Below are 22665 nucleotides of genomic sequence, written 5' to 3'. Positions count from 1 at the left end.
GGTCGGAGGTGAGCTGAGACTTCCTTCTGTCTCTGCCACGCCCCAGGGCCATCACCGAACAGAAGCAGAAGATGAAGCAGCTGGGCTCAGACCTGAGCAGCGCACAGAAGGAGATGAAGACCAAGCACAAGGCCTACGAGAACGCCGTGGGCATCCTCAGCCGCCGCCTGCAGGAGGCCCTCGCGGCCAAGGAGGCGGCCGAGGCCGAGCTGAGCCAGCTGAGAGCCCGGGTGGCCGGTGGCGGCAGTGACCACACCCTGCACGTGGGTAACCTGCTTACTCCGCTGGTTGCGGAGAATCGGTGCAGGGGGCTGCAGGGGCATGACGTGTACGGGCACCTCCCCCCCGAAACCCTTCTAGGAGGGTCTAGAAAGGAGGTGTGTGGGCAGCGTTTCTTCAGAATACCTCGCGGTAGCAATGTGACCGGGGGCTCTGACGCTGCGTTTGACCCCTGCGAACGCGTGCGGGGCGCTCGCCCTGCTGGCCCCGGCCCTCCTCATGTCTGAGGAGGAGGTTCTGTGAGCGCCACGCGTGGGGTGTGAGAGGGCTTGGGGTGAGGGTCGAGGGGTCCAGGACAGCCTTCTGGACAGGTGGCGTCTGAAATGGTCTTGCGCGACGGCGGGCATCTCAGCAGAGCGCTGCTCCTGTGTGCTGGGTCTGGGGGCACGGGGCCAAGTAGGGGTCTGGCTGGAGGGGCTGGGAGCCAGGGTCGGGGGGTTTGGAGTGGAGCTTCCATGTGACAGAGAGCGAGCCGAGACCTGGCCACCATCCTGTCGGGACGACCTAAGGCCAGGAGAGGCTGCGACGGTAGCTGAGGTGATGGGAGCCAAGTGCAGGAGGCGGTGGGAGGCGTCTCGGAGGCCAGCACCAAGGCGGGGCGGGTTGCTGATGGCTCTGCGACAGACGGCCCTTGAGGTGGACAGCACGTGCGACGTAGTGGAGGGAAGTGCCTGTGAAACGCTCGGGTCCAGGAGGAAGAGGGACCTGCACGCGGTGAGGGCTGAGAGCCGCGGGAACTGCTCTTCCCCCCATGGCGTCCTGAGGCGAGAGAGAGCCTTTTGCTTTGGGTTATTGTTTAGGGTGGGGGACCGGCAGCAGGGTGGGCACGCGCGTGTGTGTGTGTGTGTGTGTGTGTGTGTGTGTGTGTGTGTGTGGGTGGGTGGAGGGGGTGTATGCACGTGGTGGAGGCTCTCAGGTCTCCTCTGGGCGTCACACTGTCACTCTGTCAGTCACGAGTGTCCTGGTCCCCAGATCCCTGCAGTCTGGATCTGACCACCTCCTTTTACTTTGGCTAGTGGGTATAAAATTCTGTGTTTTGTTTATCACCCACCGATTTGAGTCATTTCCCTTATGCTTAGTAATCGTATTTTTTTCTCATCTTTGTTCCTCTCTCCTCTCAGTTTAAGAATTCGTAAGTTGGAGGACACTGTAGCATAGCGTGGTCTCTTGTAAAATACATAAATTCAGTATTCCCTGTCACATGCTTACTTTTTACATTGGGAGCGGGAGAACTTACTCAATTGCAATTTCCTTTTTACTTTAAAATCTCTCACTGTTTAATTCTTTGACTTACATGGTACCAGCAGCGGGTGTCACTGCCGTGCAGTCTGTCACCCCCTTGCTGCACAGCCGGTGCCAGCTGGGCAGAAGCACAGCCTGGGAGCCAAAATCCTGGTTCAGCCTGTGCTTCGGCCCTGGTGCGGTGGGGTCTCAGGCAGCTCACTCACCTTGCTGATCCTCAGTAAAACGGAGGCCGAGGAGAACCAACAAGGACCTCCTGTGCAGCACAGGGAACTCTGCTCAATATTCTGTAACAACCTAAATGTGAAAAGAATTTGAAAAAGGATAGATACAGGTATATGTAACTGAATCACTTTGCTGTACACCCGAAACTAACACAACATTGTTGATCAACTCTACTCCAGTATAAACTAAAAAGCAAAAAAAAAAAAAAAAAAGTGAGACCGATGGGGCTTCCTTGGTGGCGCAGTGGTTGAGAATCCACCTGCCAGTGCAGGGGACACGGGTTCGAGCCCTGGTCCGGGAAGATCCCACATGCCGCAGAGCAACTAACCCCGTGCGCCACAACTACTGAGCCTGCGCTCTAGAGTCCATGAGCCACAACTGCTGAGCCCACGTGCCACAACTACTGAAGCCCGCGTGCCTAGAGCCCGTGCTCCTCAACAAGGAAAGCCAACGCAATGAGAAGCCCGCTCGCCGCAACTAGAGAAAGCCCGTGCGCAGCAACGAAGACCCAACTCGGCCAAAAATAAATAAATTTATTAAAAAAAAAAAATGAGGCTGAAATGAGGTAAATGGTAGAGCCTCCCTCATTAGGACGGCTCTGTGGAGAGACACCTGTGAGGTGCTTAGATCAGCGCCTGCCCCACAGCAGCAGCAGGAAGAGTGTGCGTGCGTGTGCATTTGTGTGTGTGTGTGTGTGTGTGAGCGCGTGTGTGTGCACACGCGTGTGGCATTGGTTACATCGTGCCTGGTGCAGCTTAGTTGCCACAGACGGTAATTGGTAGTTCTTATCTTTCTGTGTTTTCAAAGCATTAAGTGAAAAAGTGAGTTTGTGAGTCATTACTCTGTGGCTACCCGGTAGCTGACTGCGTCCTGTGAGGGAGAGGGAAGACTGCAGAGAGCCGATCACCTTGGTTGCAGCCTTGCGCGGTCAGTCCGAGCCGGGCTACGTGCTGGGACCCGTGACCAAACCCACCTTCCGTCCCGGCCCTCAGGAGCGGGTCCAGGCCCTGGAGGCGGAGCTGCAGGCTGTGGGCCACAGCAAGAGGATGCTGGAGGGGGAGCTGCAGGAGGTCATCGCGCTGACCAGCCAGCAGCTGGAGGAGCAGCGGGAGAGGGTGCTGGAGCTGGAGGACGAGGTAGGCGGGCGCCGCGCGGCCCCATGTGCAGGGCGGTACTGCTGGCCGGGGCGCTCGGCCTCCGCCCTGCGTTTCCGGGGCCGTCGGCCGCTTGCCCGGGTCTCTGAGCACCCGCCCTGCTGGAGCCGCGCATGCACGCGCTGCAGCGGGGCCCGCTGTGCCCGCTGCCTCTCTGGTGTGGCAGACGAGACACCCGGCTCAAAGGGGCTCGACCCTTTAGAGGAACTCCACGTAACTCTCAGTCCCAGACGGTCATGGCTTTGGGTGGTGCCACACGAGCAGCGTGGTGGTGTCACCTAGGGCTCTGCACAGGGTCCCAAGGTGGCTGTCGGGAGCTGCGGGGCTGCGTGCACCGTTGACAGTTGTCTCTCACTCTCAGTCCGGGCCCGCCTGGGCTCCGACCCTGGGTGTGCTTCTCTGCAAACCCACGGTCCCCGGGGGAGGGCTGGGCTGTCGGCTGTGGGTCCACGAGAGAAGGGGCGTGGCCGCGGCAACCTTCCCAGCTGTGAGACGAGGGCCCTCGTGTCCGGGGCAGTGCTCGCCTGTGCGTTCTTGCTGGTGGTGTTAGCTGTTCAGTTCCTGTGAACAGGAACTGTGAACACATCCTGCAGATGTGCGAGCGCTCCATGAGCCAGAATGGGCAACTCCCTGATGTCACGGTGACTTTGGTTTGTTTCAGCTGCAAGAGTCCAGAGGCTTCAGGAGGAAGATAAAGTGCCTTGAGGAGTCGAATAAGAAGTTGGCTCTGGACTTAGAGCATGAGAGAGGGAAGCTTATGGGCCTTGGACAGTCCAGCGCGGCCCTGAGGGAACACAACGGCATCTTAGAGACAGCTTTAGCCAAGAGGGAAGCAGACCTGGTCCAGCTGAACCTGCAGGTATGGAAACTCCTTTGCAGCAGGAAACTTGCTGCAGGCGGGGCAGCCCTCCGAGGGCTTCGGCTGTGTGGTCTGCACTTGGTCATCACAGCCACCTGCAGGGTAAAGGCCAGAGAATCTGCTGGAGTCGCAGCCCCTCTGCCAGCCCTGAGGCGGGGGTGGATCCGGGGAGCCTGTGTCTCCCCGCAGCTGAGCTGCGGAGGGACTAGGCTCAGCCCATGAGGTTCCTTGTGGGTGGGTGACTCCCGGAGGGTAGAGGGGACCTTTCCCAGCTCAAGGCAGTCATGCTGTGCGTAAGGGACTCTGACCCGAGGGCCTCCTGTGATTCAGCACCGGGGTTCAAATCCCAGCGGGGCTCTCCCTGCAGACCCCGTTGTTAGCTCCTCCTCTCTGCAGCCCCTCTGGGCGTTTCAGGGAAGTCTTCAAATGGTGTTCAACAGCCCATCCCAGCCCATGCCTTGAATTCACCAGATTTTAGAGCGCTTCCTTAGTTCCCACCACTCCTGCCCCTGGCAGCCTTGCTACGGAGGCGATTGCGTTGATAACCCTGGGTTTATATGCATCTTTTGGGTTCCTAACGAGATGCTTGAATATGATCATATGATTGATGATACTCCTGTGATCTGAGATTTCGGTTTTGCACACGGCGTTCTCCAGAGATGGGACTCTCACTCCTTTCCTGGCTTGTACCCTTGTTGGCAACATGTCATGATGTCTTGAGCCCCCGTGACACTAGACTCCCCGGGCGCCACCACCCCCTCCATCTCCATTGGCACTGATCAGAGTGGCCCCTGCTTGTTCCCAGGGCTCTTCAGGCTTTGGAAATCTGACGTCCTTCCTTCCTTACCACTCTTGGAACGTGCTGTAGGTGCAGGCAGTTTTGCAGCGCAAAGAGGAGGAGGACCGCCAGATGAAGCAGCTCGTCCAGGCCTTGCAGGCCGCGCTGCAGAAGGAAAGGGTGACGGTGCACAGCCTCAAGGAGCAGGTGTGTGTCTTCCAACCGGCTCCAGATTGCAGCCTCATAGAGCCTCTGGAATGTAATTTTTAAATGTCTGAAAACTGAGTATTAGTACCCTTGACATGAGTTCCCTTCCAGGAACTTAGCGTGTGAATACCTTTACTGACGTGTCCAAGGACAGGGTATCGTCATGGGGTTGACGACAGCGAGGCTGGAGAGGGCCCCCTCCCTGTGCTCATCAGTGAAAGAGTGTGTGCCGTCGTGCAGCTCTAAGATATGTGCACAGAGCTCCGTAGCTACGTATTTTGCTGGGGAAAGATGCCCTGCACGTAGTGTGGAGTTAAAAAGCAAACTGCAGAGTAGGATATGTTTATTTGTGTTAAAAATGCAACCCAGATAGGTGGTTCTGGAGACCCGTGGCCATGTTCTGCATTTGGAGCAGTCTTCCTGGCTCATGTGTTCACCAGTGCATCAGGTGGCTCATCCCGCAGAGGGCCCTGCCCTGGCCACCCTGCGAGCTAGAGTGGGCCTCAGGCCGTGCACTTGAAAATTTTTACTGTCATGATGCCTCGTCTGTGGTTTCTGTAAAGCTCTTTCCTTGTTAGACTGTCAGCTTCCTGGGACGAGGTCTGCGGCTTGCTTACCCTCATGTCCCCAGTGCCTGCACAGAGCAGATGCTCAGAACATGTTTGTCATTGGCGCATTCAGGCGTGTGTAGGTGCATGTGACCTGGGCTTTGCCACATTCTTTAAAAATTTCTCCACGAAAGTACACTAGAGATAGAAGGAGATAGTTCTTTATTTCCTGGGTGAGACAGTAAGACATTCTTTTAAAGTAGGACTAGTTTTAAGATACGTTAAGAATATTCTAACGTGAACAATTACTGGCTTGTTCTTGACCCACGGTTGCCTCGCCTGCAGCTGACATTTTATCCTTGCGTGGAGTTGCTGCACGTCTTGTGGTTCCGAACTGAGTCAGCAACACTCCCTACTTTTCTATCCCCACCTTCCTATCTTTTGCTCTGTACTCAGGTATCACTTAATAGTTTTATTCTCACCTTAAAGACGTAACTAGGAGATTTTTAACTAAAGGTGCTGGAGGGATAATGTATATTTCACTTTGATTTCTTTTTTTAAGGGCAGTAATTGTAAATGATGCTTATTTATTCCTCTGAGTGCGTTTGGTCTGATTGTCTTGATTGTAAAAATAGTACACGTAGTAAAAATTTTTAGTGTGCACGGAGATTAAAGTACAGATCATCTTGAATCTCTACCTAGTGACAACCACGGCTAATGTCTTCTATTGGAGTTTTTTTTTCCATTCACGTATGAGTTCTTTCTATATTCATCTGTAATATACTATAAATATTTTTACTAAACTTCTTTGAAATGAAGTGCTTGCTAGTGCAATTAGACAAGAAAACTAAACTGTTGGAAAGGAAAATGGAAAATTTCGTTACATTCTGAGAATTTGTTTGTTCTCTCAGAAACCTTGAGATAAACTGTCGTTAACTATGCAGAAAGCTAGTTGCGTCCTAATGGCTGACGAGCAATAGCTTTCTTACAGTTACTAGATGGTATGTGATGGAGAGGCGGGCTCCTCCCAGATACGTGAACTGTGAATGCATGTAATGAGAAACATGCAGATACACTTGAGGAAGACTGACCACTGCTCAGACCAAGGAAGCTGGGCACCTCTGTTCGCTCAGCAGGCGCTGCTACCGCGTTGCATGCTTGAGGGCCCAGCGTGTGTCCAGTACTTTCATCCTTGATGGGGACCTTGGAAGGCTTTGGAAGGAAGGCCTGCAAGAGCAGCTAGGATGCAAGGGGTTGGGCGGCGGCCTCCACGAACCTGGGCACGTCCTGTGAGGCTGCGCCTCTGTCCTCGATGACGCCGTGTTCTTCTTCCCAGGTTGCTGCCGCCCAGGGGGAAGCGGGGCACAACCGCCGCCATTTTAAGGCCGCCACCTTAGAGCTGAGCGAGGTGAAGAAGGAGCTGCAGGCCAAGGAGCGGGAGGTGCAGAGGCTGCAGGCGGAGGCAGATGGGCTCCAGTGAGTGCGAGAGGGCGGGGCCGGGCGCCACCACCCCCTCCATCTCCAGTTAGTGCCTTCAGCGCACCAGGGCCCCGGTGTCCTGGCAGATCGCTGAGTACTCTGCAGGCAGATCTGAGAGGAGAGAGAGATCCGATTGCTGTCTCAGGATGCCGCAGCTTCCGTCTGAAGCTTTGGCCTTGATGCCGTGTGCTCCCACTCTGTGCCCTGCTGGTTCTTCTCTGAGAAGAGATCTTGAGCCCTCTTCTCAGAGAAGACCCAGCGCAGACAAAAATAAATTTAAAAAAATAAACAATGAATAAATTTATTAAAAAAAGGCACACAGCTCTCCCACTCAGAGGCTAACGCCCCCGCCCCTTCCCTGAGGGTCCCCACCGTCACACGTGGTCTTCGAGGCGCCTCCCCAGCTCCCCTCGGGCTTCCCTTCGTTGTGGTGCGCGGCTCCCGTTGGAGTGGCCTTGGCTCGCACCCGTGCAGGCACATGTGTTGGGCACTGCACGTGCATCGGTCCCTGCCACCATAATCCGTGAACTGGGCTCACAAAGCGCCCCTCCCCGGGGGCTGTGAGGATTCGCTGAGCTAGTGCATTGCAGAGCCCCTAGAACAGTCCCTGCCCAGGGGGAGCAGCATGGGAGTTCTTGTCATGATGCGTGTCCACCCAGGACATGTAACGTTCAACTAACAACATTTTTGAGTGGGAAGGTAATTGGAAGAACGCTGTAATTTCACTCTTCCTTGTTTTTTATGCTAGGATTCAGGAGGGGAAACATTCCCAGGAAATAGCACAGTTCCAGGCAGAGCTGGCAGAGGCCCGGACCCAGCTCCAGCTCCTGCAGAAGCAGCTGGAGGAGCAGCTGAGCAAAGAGCCTGTAGGAAACCAAGAGGTGACCCGCCGGGGCGGCTTTACATCTCCAGTTAACAGGACTTACAGAGCTAGACTCTGCTGGTTGACACTTTCACTTCATTCTCTGCCTTCTTGGAAAGGGATATTTATTTTTTCTAAGTATGATATTAAATGATACGCAGAGATATAGTTAGAGCAATGTTATAATGCAGGAAAGCCATTTTAAAATTCTTTTGGTTGTGTGACTTTTTCCCTTCTCTAGATGGAAAATCTCAAATGGGAGGTGGATCAGAAAGAGAGAGAGATCCAGTCCTTGAAGCAGCAGCTGGACGTGACTGAGCGGCAGAGTAAACAGGAGTTGGATGGGATACAGCAGTCAATGCAGGTACGCGGTGTGTACAGGGCGTGCACGGGGTGTGTGGAGCGTGTGCGAGCCCCTGGCGGCACTGCAGCAGCTCCTCCCTGGGCTGTGCCAGGCAGCGTGCTAGGTGCGCGGCAGCAGCTCTCAATGGCGTGAACGCTCCCACCAAGCCGTTCTGCAGACGCTATCCCATTTCAGAGAGAAGCCCAGGCCAGGCAGCTGAGGGACGCTGAGCAGAGGCCAGAGCCCCAGGGCCCCACCCTGGGCTGAGCTGTGCGGTGTGTCCCGGAAACGGGATCTCATTAAGTCCAAAGAATGAGACGGTTCCATTCGCCAATCTGTGATAAGCTTCTCTGTGAAGAAATCTAGGCACAGTCTTGACTGCTCGAGGAAAGGGTCGGGAACGTGACTCTGACTGGGATTCCTGCTTGTAGGTGGACAGCTTGAGATAACCAGAACTGACTTGTATTCTGTCTTAGGAACAGTTAGGCTTATTCTAGTAGCTGATCTTGGAGTTTAAACAAGGGTTGGGTTCACTGTCAGATGTGGACATGGGAATGTTACCGGCCCCTCGGTAGAGGCTCTGAAGTGTGGATGGGAACGTTGAGGACAGGACTGTAACCAGATTCTCCGCAGTGTAGACCCTTGGAGAGGAGTGGCAGGGGGAGGGGAGCGACTCATGAAGGCTGAGAGTTCCAGCCCCTTGGAATTGTGATGTACGAACTAAGATTTGTGCAGTGTGTTTAAGACCTTTCAGGTTTTTTTTTAAACTAATGTGAGTTATACATTTACCACTTTTTTAAAAAAAATTATTGAGTTTATTTATTTTTGGCTGCATTGGGTCTTTGTTGCTGTGCGCGGGCTTTCTCTAGTTGTGGCGAGGTGGGGCTACTCTTTTTTTTTTTTTTTTTTCTTTTTTGCGGTACACGGGCCTCTCACTGTTGTGGCCTCTCCCGTTGCGGAGTACAGGCTCCGGACGCACAGGCTCAGCGGCCATGGCTCACGGGCGCAGCCGCTCCGCGGCATGTGGGATCTTCCCGGACCAGGGCACGAACCCGTGTCCCCTGCATCGGCAGGCGGACTCTCAACCACTGCGCCACCAGGGAAGCCCGGGGCTACTCTTCATTGCGGTGCGCGGGCTTCTCACTGTGGTGGGTTGCAGAACACAGGCTCTAGACTCGCGGGCTTCAGTAGTTGTGGCTCGCAGGCTCAGTAGTTGTGGTGCACGGGCTTAGTTGCTCTGCAGCATGTGGGATCTTCCCGGACCAGGGCTCGAACCACGTGTCCCCTGCATTGGCAGGCAGATTCTTAACCACTGCGCCACCAGGGAAGCCCAAGACCTTTCAGTTTTAAAAATCTATGACTTTTTTACTTTCTTTAGAATATTAAATCTGAGCTGGAGATGGTACGGGAAGATCTGTCCCTGACCCAGAAAGATAAATTCATGCTTCAAGCTAAAGTGTCGGAACTGAAGAGCAACATGAAGACACTGCTCCAGCAAAACCAGCAGCTCAAGCTGGACCTGCGGCGGGGAGCAGCCAAGACGGTACTGGGCCACCGGGCGGCTGGTGGGGCTCCAGGGATGTGCTGGCGGGAGGCTGGCAGGCTTTCCAGTCGGTCAGCCAGTCACAGAGTTACATTAACCAACACTGAGTGACGGTTGTGTGAAGATAGATGACGATGGGATGTTCTCCTTGGACCACAGGCCAAATCTTTTTAATTTAGAGCTTTTTCCAACAGAGTGTTTGCCTCTTTCTATGAATTTAGATGCCATTTTATTGTACTATGCTTTATAAAGCAAATGAGGGCGTGGTTTGCTTGTGTTAACAAGAGCCCCTGGGCCTCTAGGCGAGACCAGCTGGGACACAACAGCTGCCAGAACAGGCTCAGGGGCCCGGGGAGCCCGAAGCAGCCGTCGTGAGCTCTGTTCAGGTTATCTGTTTACCCACCGTCTGTTTTTCTACCAGTCTGTGTAAATATTTTGCAGGTGCAAAGAAGTCGCTTAGATTCAGAGGTTTATTTAGCACGGTTTGTTTATCTGTGGAAAAAGTTTGAAGTCCTAGGAAGGGGAGTCTTATGACTTGGAAAATTGACTTAATTTCTTAGGGAAACTCAGAGGCAAGGCCATGGTCTCTCTGGAAAGCTCCCACCATGAGCTCTCATTTAGGGGGCTCTCGGCAGCTCCGGCCTCCTGAGGAGCCAGGATTGTAGTGTTGCTTCATGCCTTAGGAAGAAGGTTTTCTATTCAGCCAACATTTCTTGAACCCCCGTGGCTGCCAGCTCTGCCGATTTAGAACGAGTGGAAAGTGCTTCCCCAGAGGCCCAAGGGGAGCTGGGGAGGCACCTCGAAGACCACGTGTGATGGCGGAGACCCTCGGGGAAGGGGCAGGGGCGTCAGCCTCCGAGTGGGAGAGCTAACTGTGTGTCTTTTTTCTTTTTTAATAAATTTATTCATTTTTTATTTTATTTATTTATTTTGGCCACGTTGGGTCTTCGTTGCTGCGCGGGCTTCCTCTAGTTTCCGGTGAGCGGGGGCTACTCTTCGTTGCAGCGCGCGGGCTTCTTATTGCGGTGGTTTCTCTTGTTGCGGAGCACGGGCTCTAGGTGTGCTGGCTTCAGTAGTTGTGGCACGCGGGCTCAGTAGTTGTGGCTCGCAGACTCCAGAGTGCAGGCTCAATAGTTGTGGCGTGCAGGCTCAGTAGATGTGGCTCATGGGCTTCAGTAGTTGTGGTACATGGGCTCGGTAGTTGTGGCTTGTGGGCTCTAGAGCGCAGGCTCAGTAGTTGCGGTGCACAGGCTTAGTTGCTCCGTGGCATGTGGGATCTTCCCGGACCGGGGCTCGAACCCGTGTCCCCTGCATTGGCAGGCGGATTCTTAATCACTGTGCCACTGGGGAAGCACCTAACCGTGTGCTTTTAAAAACAGAGAAAGGAGCCGAAGGGAGAAGCCAGCTCTTCCAGCCCCGTGACGCCGGTGAAGATCCCTGACTGCCCCGTGCCAGCCTCGCTTTTGGAGGAGCTGCTGCGGCCCCCGCCTGCCGTGAGCAAGGAGCCCCTCAAGAACCTCAACAGCTGCCTGCAGCAACTCAAGTATGACTCTGCTCTGGGTTCCGTCTCGTAGTCTTTACAAATAAGCTGCAGGTCTCAGTTGGAAGAATCTTCCCTGTTGCCAGCACCGCACCGTGGTGCGCTCGCTTGGCGAGCGGCTCCGTGGTGTCTCTTGGCGGTGGGCTGGTCCCGTGCCTCTCCCTCCATCTCCAGGGTGGGAGCTGACCGGGGCTAAATGACCCTGCACACCAGGCAGTGGGAGGCCCGTGTCTGAGGCAAGGGCAGGTGTGGCTCTGGCCCTGTGAGCGGACGCCCTGCAGGACAGACCCTCGGCTCTGTGTTTCCCACGTTCTCCCCAGTCGGCCTGTCGGCCTCTGTGTGGTGCACAGGAAAATGGCCAGAGTCTCTTCCGTGCTGTTCCAGGAGAGAGGCTCGACGGGCCCCCGAGGGTGTGCGTGAGCGACCTGCCGTCAGGGCCGGGTCCGAGGTGGCCAGCTGTCTCTGGGGGGGACAGCGCCCCCGGCTGTCGTCTGACCGCGCACCTCCCCTGTCTCCCCAGGCAGGAGATGGACAGCCTGCAGCGCCAGATGGAGGCTCATGCGGTCACTGTGCACCAGTCGTTGTCCTCGTGGACGCAGGGGGACCCCGCCAGCCCCTCCCGCCTGGGCGATCACGCCAACCCCAGAGGAGACACGGAGCAACACGGGCAGAGCGGGGCCACGAGAGAGCACTTTGGAGCGGTGACCGCCGAGCATCCCCACCCCGAGTGTTTGTAGCCGACTGCAGGAATGCTCTCTCCTCCGTGTTATTTATTTGACTGTGTGCTCTATTGTCTTTCTAAGAGATGGAAGTTAAGTTTTGCATTGGCCGTTACAAGGAGTAAAATAACAAAGCGAGAGTCGAGAATTGATGACAGTCATTTGCAGGTCGCAGCCAGCTTTTCCCACGAAGTGACCAAATCTTAAAAACCTAATCTAGGGCTCAGCGAGACATTTTGCATGTGTCTGAAGGGTTATCTGCGGAAGGAGGCATCTTAGGCCTGACCGTAGACGCTGCTCTTGGACGGCCGCTGGCGGAGGCGTTGCGTGGCTGCGTCCGGCTTCTCACTTTCCTGTCTGATTCAGAAAGAGCTTTCCTCCCTGCAGGAGTGAGACCTCGTTTGCACCTTTGGTTTTTATTTTATTTTGTTTTGTTTTCAATAGCCATCTCTCCGTAGAACGTATATATAAATACCGGAAATCATCATCTAATCTTTAAAAAGTATATGCTCGTATTATTTAAGAATGACCCGAATTGTCTTTTTATTGATTGCCTTTTGAAAATCTGCAGTTAGGAAGTAACGTATGTGTAGGATTTAGGAACGTCAGAAAATTATGTTTTAAGAAATGTAATTATTTTATTTACCTTCTAAAGCCAAATATTCTTAGGCAGAAGTTCTTTGTTATTTTAGTTTCACTTAATTTTGAGGGTCTTTCCTTGCCATGAGTGCACAATGCCCACCTGTTTGACCCCTGGCCCTGCATGGCCTCGCTCACCTTGGCCAACCCCCGGGCAGGCCTGACGGCCACCAGGACGCCCACATAGACACCACGGTCAGCACACGCTGACCTGATGCATGAGGCATGGGGAGAGGCCTCAAGAGGTGGGGGGGGGGAGCAAGGAGGAGGGGCAGGGCCAGGGCTTCCGTGGGCTCCAGACCAGGGAGCACTTTGCCCTGTGTGGCAACGTCCACCAGCGCCTGTGTGGTCGTCAAGAGATATGCTGGCCTCTGTGTGGTGACACCCTTCAGAAGGGGGAGAAGGCCCTTGACCCTCTCATCTGGAAAGCAGCGAAAGGGGCAGGTCAGCATGAGAGGGTCTCCCGAGGTTTACCTGAAATCAGACACCCCAAGTGTGCGAGGTCCCGCCTAGAGTGACTGTGAGACTCGAGGTCTGTAAGCTTGCCCCTAGTTTGCTAAGATGATCTAAAATAACGTTTATTGTTCCAAGTTAGAGAAGAGAGCGAGAACGGGTCTGTGTGGCCCCCTGTGCAGGTCGGCTGGTCTGAAGATGAAGTGTGCGGTGTTACTGATCAGGCCAGACATGCTCGTATCACCGCATCACCTGGGTCTCTCTTGTGGAGAAGACAGCGTGGTGTTTTTAACCTGCTTGTGTTCTCTCACAATATGCTGTTAGAAGGTTCATTGATAATATTAAAGTAACATTAATCACAAAGATGTTTAGTGTTTAAAAAAATTCCCCAGCAAGTATTGGAACGTCTAAAATATGTATATCATTTGTACAGGGTTAATCTTGGAAATTATACTTGAAAACTTTATTCTGCTCTTCATTTTAAGTTGGAAATCGTTTTTGACAAAATTGTTTTTGTACCATTGGAAAAGAAAAATGGTAATTTATGTTCTTATTTATTTTGGCTGTGATATCTTTTGTTTTAATTTTAGAGCCGCTTTCTCTCTCCTTGCTGAGGTCTTCCAGAAAATCACAGTGTATCTTCCTTAGGAAAGGATAAAGGAATCCTGAGTATATCCATCAAGAGAAAGCAATCTCTGTTCCCCACCCCTTTTTCCTTTGTCGAGTCACCTCTGCGTGTGTACGTGCGTCTGCGCGTGTGTGCGTGTGCATGTGTACGTGCGCGTGTACGTGCGCGCGCGCGCGCGCCTTTAGCAGCAGTGCCTCGTCTGGGCTCCTGCTGTCATCCTGTGCCAGCTTCATCCTCTAGTTCTGTGCGTGCCCGGCCTGCCTCTGGCCTGAGCGCTCAGGCTGCCCCCCTCCCATGTCCTGTGTGTGCCCCTCGTGCTGTCACGTCTGGCCTGTAGTTCCCGACCAGGGGCCCTTGTGTCCGGGCTTCCTTAACAAATCACCCCGAAGGGGGACGTTGGACTGAATCGCCGGCTCTTCGTTTGCTGCGGGTTTTTTCTCTGAGGGGCTTTACTGGCGCTCCTGTCTCCCAGAGCTTGATTCTTTAGGGAGCAGCATTGGAAATATTCTTCCACTGTGGGCAGAAGTGGGAATTAGGAACTTCCTCATGGAAAACAGCAGTCCACTCTGGAGCACGTGTAGAAACACGTTTGCTGTTGCGCTGTATTTGTGTATGTTGTTCATCCTCGTGTCCTCACTGGAGAGCATGTCAGCTTGGACACTTCGTGATGTTATGACTTGATTTTCTTATGCTCCTAAAATAACTTACTGTGAGTGGTTGTTGTTGATTTTTCCACGGTACACGTCAGATAGATGCCACGGATCTTTTAGACTTACATGCCTTTGTTCTACTATTTGGAAGCTGTAACAGGCAGTGTCTTTGATGAGTTGTGAAACTGGCTCACACTCTGGCCTGGGGTCCAGGTGCCAGGGTGGGCCTCGAGGAAGACAGCCTGTGGAATGCTGCATTAGGAAAATTCTCATTCAACTGCTCCTCGGTTTAAAGACTTTTCTTGGTATAGGGATACTGCAAAAGCCATGGGCCTGCAAGGGCACCGTGACATATATTCCTACTTTTCTGAGTATTTTTTTAACGAAAATTAAATGTCGCGTGTAAAGATTGCCAGTAGTGAAAGGGACCAGCGGATCTGAAAGAGAACTGTCCTGGAGCATCCCCAAGGGCCGTGATGTGCACAGGGCGGGGCTTGTGAGAGTCTTCTCAGAGCCTCACTCAAGTTCACTCACTCCCCGCAGGGCGCCTCTCAGTGTATGGTGGTCTCAGGTTACAATAGGATCCTTGACAGGAATGCTTCAGAGGATCTAGAAAACTCGGTGGTTTTAAGTTATTCATGTTTAATAAAAATTTCCTCGTTAAAAGGGAGTCCTCAGGTTGGGGCTATTCAGGGGAAAAGTGTCACCATGCACAATGAATTGTAACTTAAAAAGCATGTTGATTTTTTATAAATTTAAGTGTGCTTGGGAATTCCTTGAATTTTGTGCAATAAACTATTTTTTGTTAAAGATTTTTATATTTCCTTGGGGTGCTTTCATTTTCATATATATATTTTTTCATAACTGGGAGTAACTTTTATCTCATGTTGTTACCAACTCTGTTCAGATAAGTGAAGAAAATTTTATTGTTCTGCCAGAGTTTCAGATGGTCGTGAAGTCTAACTCCTTGTGGCTGCTGTTGACCACAGCAGGAGCGTAGCGTCTCGCCGTGTTGCTTCCTTCTTCACCCGCACTTCATTGTTACCACACGCCAGTAAGTACGGAGGTGGGAAGCGTTCACAGGAGTAACGCTCCTTCACGGGGGACCGCTCCTGAGGGTGCGGACGCACTGCACGCGTGCTTCCGGTGTCGTCCAGCCCCCAGCCTCCACTGACTGTCCCTCGCCTGCAGCAGTGGGACCGTGACTCCGAGTTGCAATCTTGTGGCTCCCCAGTCTCACCCGCCTTCTTCATCCGTACTTCATTTTTGATCAGCGAGAGTAGACCGGATGTAGATTCTTCAGTTAAATGTTATCACTTAACCAGCATGGTAAAAAACGTACAGAAAAGGAGCAGTAAACCAGTGGTCACAGAATTCGATTTTGTGGTGGGTTGGACACATGTTTTCTTGTTTCCCCACCTCGTGAGCTTCTGTAACCAAGGGTCAGGTATTACGTGTACCACCCAGACCTAAATGAAGATGCTCTGACCGCCGCCTTTCGTGGCCTTAACTTCCTGAAGTACTGAGGATGCAAATTTCCTTTCCTACAGTAATCATGAAGAGGGTGATTATATGTATCGGAACTTTTTCCTTTTCCTGTAAAGCTGCTCAACACTTGCAGGCGCTAAACTAACGAGTTGATGGGTTTATTTTTAAGTTGTCTCTCCGTCGGATAGCTGTTCCGTGCTGCACCCTCTTAACGGTAGTGCAGTGGGTGCTACCGGAGTGGTCCAGGTGCAGACTCCCGGGCAGCTGCTCCCCGGCTCAGAGGGGGTGCGAGTATGGGCAGCAGTGCGCACTGAGTGTGGCCCGAGGACTTCCGGTCACGCGGTCTCATCCGTCCTGCAGCCGGCTAGGTGGGGACAGAAGTAGGATTCTTTATGCCACCGACGTCCAGTGTGGTAGACAAGCGTGCTAGCTGTTGGGAGAGTCTCCGAGCCTTTCCCTAAATGAGGAGGAGTTCTTAGCAATCAGTAACTGCCCGCCCCAGAAGCAGCATTTATTGGAATCCTTCTGCTTGCCTTCATGCTGGCTTTCACGTCACGAAGAGTGTTGCGGGTTCTCGTAAGAAGCATTCTTTGGCAATGACTTTTTCCTGGAAACACGGGAGATGTGACACTGGGCTGCTGACCCCTTTGTCTGCCTGTTCGGTGGGGTGCGGAGGGCGGCGCTCCTGCGCGCCAGCCCATCTCCAGGCGGAGTGGGCACCCCCTCCCGAACAGCGTGCTTCTGGCTCGGGCCGGAAGCACCTCGAGGTTTGCGCGCTCGGCCCTCCTTCGCCTGGTCTGGCACTTGCTGGAGAGGCAGCACTCGGGGGTAATTCTCGGCTCCTGGGGCCTCAGGGCCTTTGTTTCGTCTGTGAGCTTTCCGTGTGCATTTCTAAAGACCTGATGGACATTGCGGAGCGATTTTCCCGGTGCTTAAGCCTTGGTGTGTTGAAAGCTGGAACGCCTCATTTCCATCCAGAAAAGAGTCCCTTCCTTCGACCGACTCTGATCGTGATACAGTCCCCTGGTCTCTAAACCTCAGGGTTTCCCACCCTCGGCACCGTTCTCGCCGGCCCAGCCTGGCCCACGGCTTCTTCCCTGTCTCTGTTCCGTGCCCCGCCTTTCTCCGCATGAGCCGGAGCCTGGCTTAGCTGTGGAGGCAGCCCCTTAACGCTGTCCAGCCTTCAGGGTCGTCGTCCTCCCGCTGCTGCCCAAGCCTTCCAGTGGCCCGAGTGCCGCGCACATGGCCCAGCCTCCCAGCCCGCTACCGTCTGGCCAGGAGCAGCCTCTCTGGCTTCCCTTCTTAGCTGGTCCGCGTGCACTGGGTGGGCTCTGCAGGCCCCGCCAGCACTCGCCCGGGACGCAGATGTGCGCCATGGGGCAGCAGGCACAGCTCCTCCAGCCGGTGAGATGGTGCACGGCATTGACCGGCTGCTGCGAAGCCCTCCCGCATGGCGACAGCCTTGTCCTCGGCCGGCGCTCTGGTCAGCGTGAGCACCTACCTGAGGAACAGTGCCAGCAGCTGACCCACAAGGGCCGGCAGATGGGGGCAAGCGATGAACCTGTCCGCTCAAGCCTCTGGAGACTGGGGTGACCTGTTCCTGCGATGTGACTCGGCCTCTCCTGGCCAGTCCGCGTGCCCACGACAGGCCAGGAGTGCCCTGGCCTTGCCCGGACGTCTTGCCCGCTTCGCTTGCCCTGAGCTGCCCCTGCCTTGTCTCTGCTCACTGAGCACGTGTCTGAGTCGGGCTGGCGCTCACTGTTCCTAGAGCTATCTAAGAGCAGCTCCGCAGGAGGAAGAAGCCTGATTCGCAGCGTTTGGTGATTCCCAGGTGTAAATACCCCACTGGGGCACATGGGACGCTCCCACTGTGCAGTCATTGCAGCTGGGAAGGGGTGTGGGCTGTCGCAGGTAGGGCACTCTGGCCCAGCAGACTGTCCCCTAGGGATGCGACAAGTGAGCAGAAAACAGACCTGGGTCAGCTTCGTAAAACCTTCCCTGATCCCAACCCCGAATGATCCTTGAACCTGTGTGCACTTACAGATAGGTGTAAGTTTATACAGATAGGTATAAGTTTATACCACTTTACATCATGTTTCTTTTCAGCAATGTTATTTCTGGAGAGTCCCTGTTTCTCCTATTAGATTACAGGGCATCAGGGGCATGGGGAACACTCAGCAGGTGGATTTCATTGACAATGAGCCTCAGTTAGCCTAGTTCAGTAACTGAAAGACATGTAAACAAACACCAACTGGGTTTCCTTCCGTGCTAATTTGGTGTAGAAATGGTGGCTACATATAGTACCACAACAAAACACTGCTCACAGAGCACTCATGAATTAGGAATAAATACCCTTCAAGATCTCTTAAAATTCTGCAAGATCCTGACAGCTTTGTGTAAAATAATCCCTTTGCTAATCTGCAAAGGAAATGTCCAGGCTCCCGTGCCACTGCAGCTTCCTCAGTGGCTGCATCTTTGCCATCTCAGGGCTCCGAGGATCTCGGTGGCTTCCTGCTGTGGCCGTCCCTCGCCGCTCGTAGGGCTGCACTTCCCCTCTCGAATCACCTGGGATGGGTTGCTTTCCTGACCAGACCCCCACCATGTGCAACAGCATGCACATTTTTCCTCCTCTCATTGAAGGCTATTCACAATACATGTGAAAGTAGACCTCCCCCCTCGGTCTCCGGGGCTGGCTCGGACCCTGGCCCTCTCGTGATCTGGGATCAGGAGTGAAGTTAGGAGACCGACTGCAATCAGCAATTAGGTTAAACCTGCTCCTTTCCCAAAAGACCATCAGTTCCCCTAAACTTAATTCCTCTTCATTCGTGGAAATCCACTTCTACCTGCAGGGGTTTACATCTCAAATTCTCTCATTTCTACCTCACAGGTGAATAGTGGCCAGTATAGGGTTGGCTGCTTTTTTTATTATTATTTTTATTGGAGTAGAGTTGCTTTACAATGTTGTGTTAGTTTCTGCTGTACAGCAAAGTGAATCAGCTATATATGCACATATATCCCCTCTTCTTTGGATTTCCTTCCCATTTAGGTCACCACAGAGCACTGAGTCAGGTTCCCTGTGCTATACAGTAGGTTCTCATTAGTTATCTATTTTATACATAGTATCAATAGTGTATATGTGTCAATCCCAATCTCCCAGTTCATCACATACCCCTGCTTGCCCCTTGTTCTCTACGTCTGTGTCTCTATTTCTGCTTTGCAAATACATCTATACCATTTTTCTAGATTCCACATATATACTTTAATATACAATATTTTTCTCTTTCTGACTTACTTCACTCTGTATGACAGTCTCTAGGTCCATCCACGTCTCTGCAAATGACCCAATTTCGTTCCTTTTTATGGCTGAGTAATACTCCATTGCATATATGTGCCACATCTTCTTTATGCATTTCTCTGTTGATGGGCATTTATGTTGCTTCCATGACCTGGCTATTGTAAATAGAGCTGCAATGAACATTGGGGTGCAAGTGTCTTTTTCAATTGTGGTTTTCTCTGGGTATATGCCCAGTAGTGGGATTGGTGGTTCATAGGGTAATTCTGTTTTTACTTTTTTAAGGAACCTCCATACTGTTCTCCATAGTGGCTGTGCCAATTTATATTCCCACCAACAGTGCAAGAGGGTTCCCTTTTCTCCACACCCTCTCCGGCATTTGTGTTTGTAGGTTTTCTGATGATGCCCATTCTAACTGGTGTGAGGTGACACCTCATTGTAGTTTTGATTTGCATTTCTCTGATGATTAGTGATGTTGAGCATCCTTTCATGTGCTTCTTGGCCACCTGTAGGGTTGGCTTCTTAATAGTGGAATTGTGTTTCCCCCCACCCCTGCTTTTATCCCAGTCTCGTTTAATGGAGTGTAGACTGCATTAGATGGTGGTGAGGAGAATCCAGCCGTAATAGCATACCTATTGTTAGCTGGATTCCACAGAAAATCGTGGTACTAAGATACTGGTTAGGCTGGTAAAGGCTATGAGACCCCGAAATTCAATGGCTTAAATGAGAGAGGTTTCTCTTTCGTGTAACAGCCGAAGCAGAAAAACAGGCCTGATGAGGGCAGCTTCTGGTGCCGAGGACACAAGCGCCTTCCAACCTCCAGTCCCATCTGTGGCCTCGGACAGCTGCTCCAGGTTCCACTTGTTACTGTCTGCATTCTCCCAGGTGGAAGGCACGTCGCACACCCTCGTTCAGGGGTGTCACTCGCTAGCTGTGTACACCGTCTGTTGCCTCCACTAAGTCACCAGGCCACAGGATGTGTGTGTGTAGCAGTGTGTCCAGCTCCAGCTGGGACTTTCTGTTCTCAAGAGGATGGATGCTACTGGCAACGGCCTCTATCGCAATACACAAGCTCTCCAATCAGTCCCCTGTGCTCTGAATTCCTGGGATTTATGATTACTATAACAAAATCCCTCATGATCGGGGCTGACCCTGCTGCTACCCTTGAAAGGCATGTATATATATACAACTTTTATGTTTTTTGAAGTATGAAAGAAGTGGTAATAACAGCTAACGTTTATGAAGTCCTCACCTTGCTCTGTAGCAAGAGCCTGGCACATATTAATCCTCATCTCTGAGACAGGGGCAGTTATCCCATGTTACCCCTGAGAAAACTGCAGCACAGGGAGGTGAAAGAATCCACCTACAGTTACCCAGCAGGCAGGGAAGGTCTGCCCAGGGCCTGGCACTCATCACTGCACAGTGGCACAGATTCACAGAAAGGTCAAGACTGGGGAGCAGCTGGGGACTGAGGTCTGTTCTCAGGTACTTAGAAGTTAAAAACAACAAATGGTAAGATTTCATTCTAACATGGTGCTTGCTCTTCCTTTTTATTTATTTAGGTTGCGCTGGATCTCACTTGTGGCACACGGGATCTTTTTTTAGTTGCCGCATGCGGGCTCTTAGTTGCGGCATGCATGCGGGATCTAGTTCCCTGACCAGGGATTGAACCCGGGCCCCCTGCACTGGGAGCGCGGAGTCCCACCCACTGGACCACCAGGGAAGCCCCTCTTCCTTTTTTTTTTTTTTTTTTTGCGGTACGCGGGCCTCTCACTGTTGTGGCCTCTCGCGTTGCGGAGCACAGGCTCCGGAAGCGCAGGCTCAGCAGCCATGGCTCACGGGGCCAGCCGCTCCGCGGCATGTGGGATCCCCCCGGACCGGGGCATGAACCCGTGTCCCCTGCATCGGCAGGCGGACTCTCAACCACTGCGCCACCAGAGAAGCCCCCCTCTTCCTTTTTAAATGTAGACAGAATTTACACTAAAATAGGCACCGATTTTAAGTGTCTATTTTGGTGAGTTTTGACAAATGTCAACCAATGTGTACCTGTATTACTACCAACACAATAAGATGCAGAGCGTCTCTTTCACAGTGAATGTCCCCTCATGTCCCTCCCAGCTCACCACCCCACTCAGGCAACCCCTGTTCTGATTTCTATCACCATAAGCTCTGCCTTACCACTTTCGTGTGGGGTTCTTTTGCTTAGCGTGGTTTTCAGATTCGGCCACCTTGTTGCTAATAATAAACCTCCATAGGATTATCATATGATGATTCCAAATCTGTTTATCCATTCTTATGGGGTTTATCCAAACATCTGGGTGTTTCTCGTTTGGCTATTATGAATAAAGCTGCTATGAACATTCTGTGAACTTTCTTTTTCACACCTAGGGCTGCACTGCTGAACCATAGGGAGGCCTACGTTTAACTTTACAAGAAACTGCCTCATAGTTTTCAAAGTGGTTGGCTCATTATACACTCCTACCAGCAGTGTATGAGAATTATAAAACTGCTCCACATTCTCACCAAAATTTGATACTGTCTTCTAATTTTAACCATCCTGGTGGGTGTAAAGTAGTATCGTTCTGGGTTTAATTTGCATTTCACCCATCCTCAAATTCACTGATTCTTCTGTTGTGCTCGATTGACTGTTAGTACCATCCAATTTTTTTTAACCAAGGATGTCAATTTTATTTCTTTAGGTTTTTTTCTATTTAAAAAGTTAATGTATAAATTACACAGTAAAATTAACCCTTTTTATTGTACATGCCTGAGAGTTTTGACAAGCATATGTAGTTGTGTGACACTACCACAATTAAGACAAAAGCTTCCAGCAGTCTTTAAAATTCCCTAAGCCACTTTATAGTCAGCCCCTCCCCCGCCCGCGGCGACCACTCCCCTGCCTGTCCCTTTGCGTGAACGTCCAGTGAATGGGGTCACACAGCGTGGAGCCTGACACCTTAGGTACAGCTGTGCATCCGTTTCTGGGAAGCCGTGGGTGCCCACAGGGCTAGGGTGGTGAGAAAGTAACCTACTCCGGCTAAGAGAGTAATCCGAGCCCGATAAGCCAGACGCAGAGACGAGTCTGCTGCAAAGTTAACAGGAGTCACGCTGCGGCTGGAAAGTCGGCTTGCTTCGGCGGAGAAACTCGTTCTCTAGAATCCCAAGCTGTCAGAACCTCTGCTGTTTGAAAGTGTGTCCGTGAGAGTAACATACCCGACGTTCGCCTGTAGGATCTTGGTCGCTTTTACCTGCCGAAGCAGCCAAGTTTCCACCCAGCGCAACACAAAGCTGGTTGTTTCCAGGGAAGCCGGAGCGGTTCATTTGTGGTCCCGCCGAGACCGTAACCTGGGCCCGGCCAGCCTGCGGGCTGAAGCCCCAGCGCGGAATCCTCGCGGACCGCATGGCCGCGCGCCGAAGCCCGCCCGGGACGACCCCTCCCCCGGACACCCCGCCCCGGGCCTCTGGGACCGCTGGACCCACCCCGGGGGGCCGTCCGCCCGCCCGAGGACCCCGCGTGCCGGCTGCCCGCGCCACTGCCTGACAGCGTCCTCACCGGCCCCGCGCCTGCAGGGGCTGCGGTCGCGCTCCTCCGTCGGGCCGCCGGGCGCGGAGGCGAGCGCCCTGTCTCACGCGTGCAGACCCGGCCCCGCGCCGGCCGTCCCCGTGCGCGGCGCCGTCAGGCAGTGGCGCAGGCAGCCCGGCACGCGGGGTCCTCGGGCGGGCGGACCTGGGCGGCG

At 52.9% G+C, this 22665-nt stretch overlaps 1 protein-coding gene across 2 annotated transcripts in view; it reads left to right on the top strand.

Moving 5' to 3' along the window:
- Window positions 1–14931, top strand: part of GOLGA3 (golgin A3) — a 44988-nt gene extending 30057 nt beyond the window's left edge. For both annotated transcript variants that reach the window (XM_079942407.1, XM_079942406.1), the window contains exons 15-24: window positions 47–263; window positions 2739–2882; window positions 3562–3759; window positions 4628–4744; window positions 6629–6768; window positions 7520–7652; window positions 7875–7997; window positions 9355–9519; window positions 10899–11062; window positions 11580–14931. In XM_079942407.1, the coding sequence (XP_079798533.1) occupies window positions 47–263; window positions 2739–2882; window positions 3562–3759; window positions 4628–4744; window positions 6629–6768; window positions 7520–7652; window positions 7875–7997; window positions 9355–9519; window positions 10899–11062; window positions 11580–11796 (1618 nt within the window). In that variant the 3' untranslated portion in view covers window positions 11797–14931. The remainder of the gene's footprint in view (window positions 1–46; window positions 264–2738; window positions 2883–3561; window positions 3760–4627; window positions 4745–6628; window positions 6769–7519; window positions 7653–7874; window positions 7998–9354; window positions 9520–10898; window positions 11063–11579) is intronic.
- The last annotated feature ends 7734 nt before the right edge of the window (window positions 14932–22665 follow it).

Source organism: Stenella coeruleoalba (genome assembly GCF_951394435.1).
Source record: "Stenella coeruleoalba genome assembly, chromosome: 14".
Classification (NCBI taxonomy): Eukaryota; Metazoa; Chordata; class Mammalia; order Artiodactyla; family Delphinidae; genus Stenella; species Stenella coeruleoalba.
This window is presented reverse-complemented; position numbering and strand designations above follow the sequence as displayed.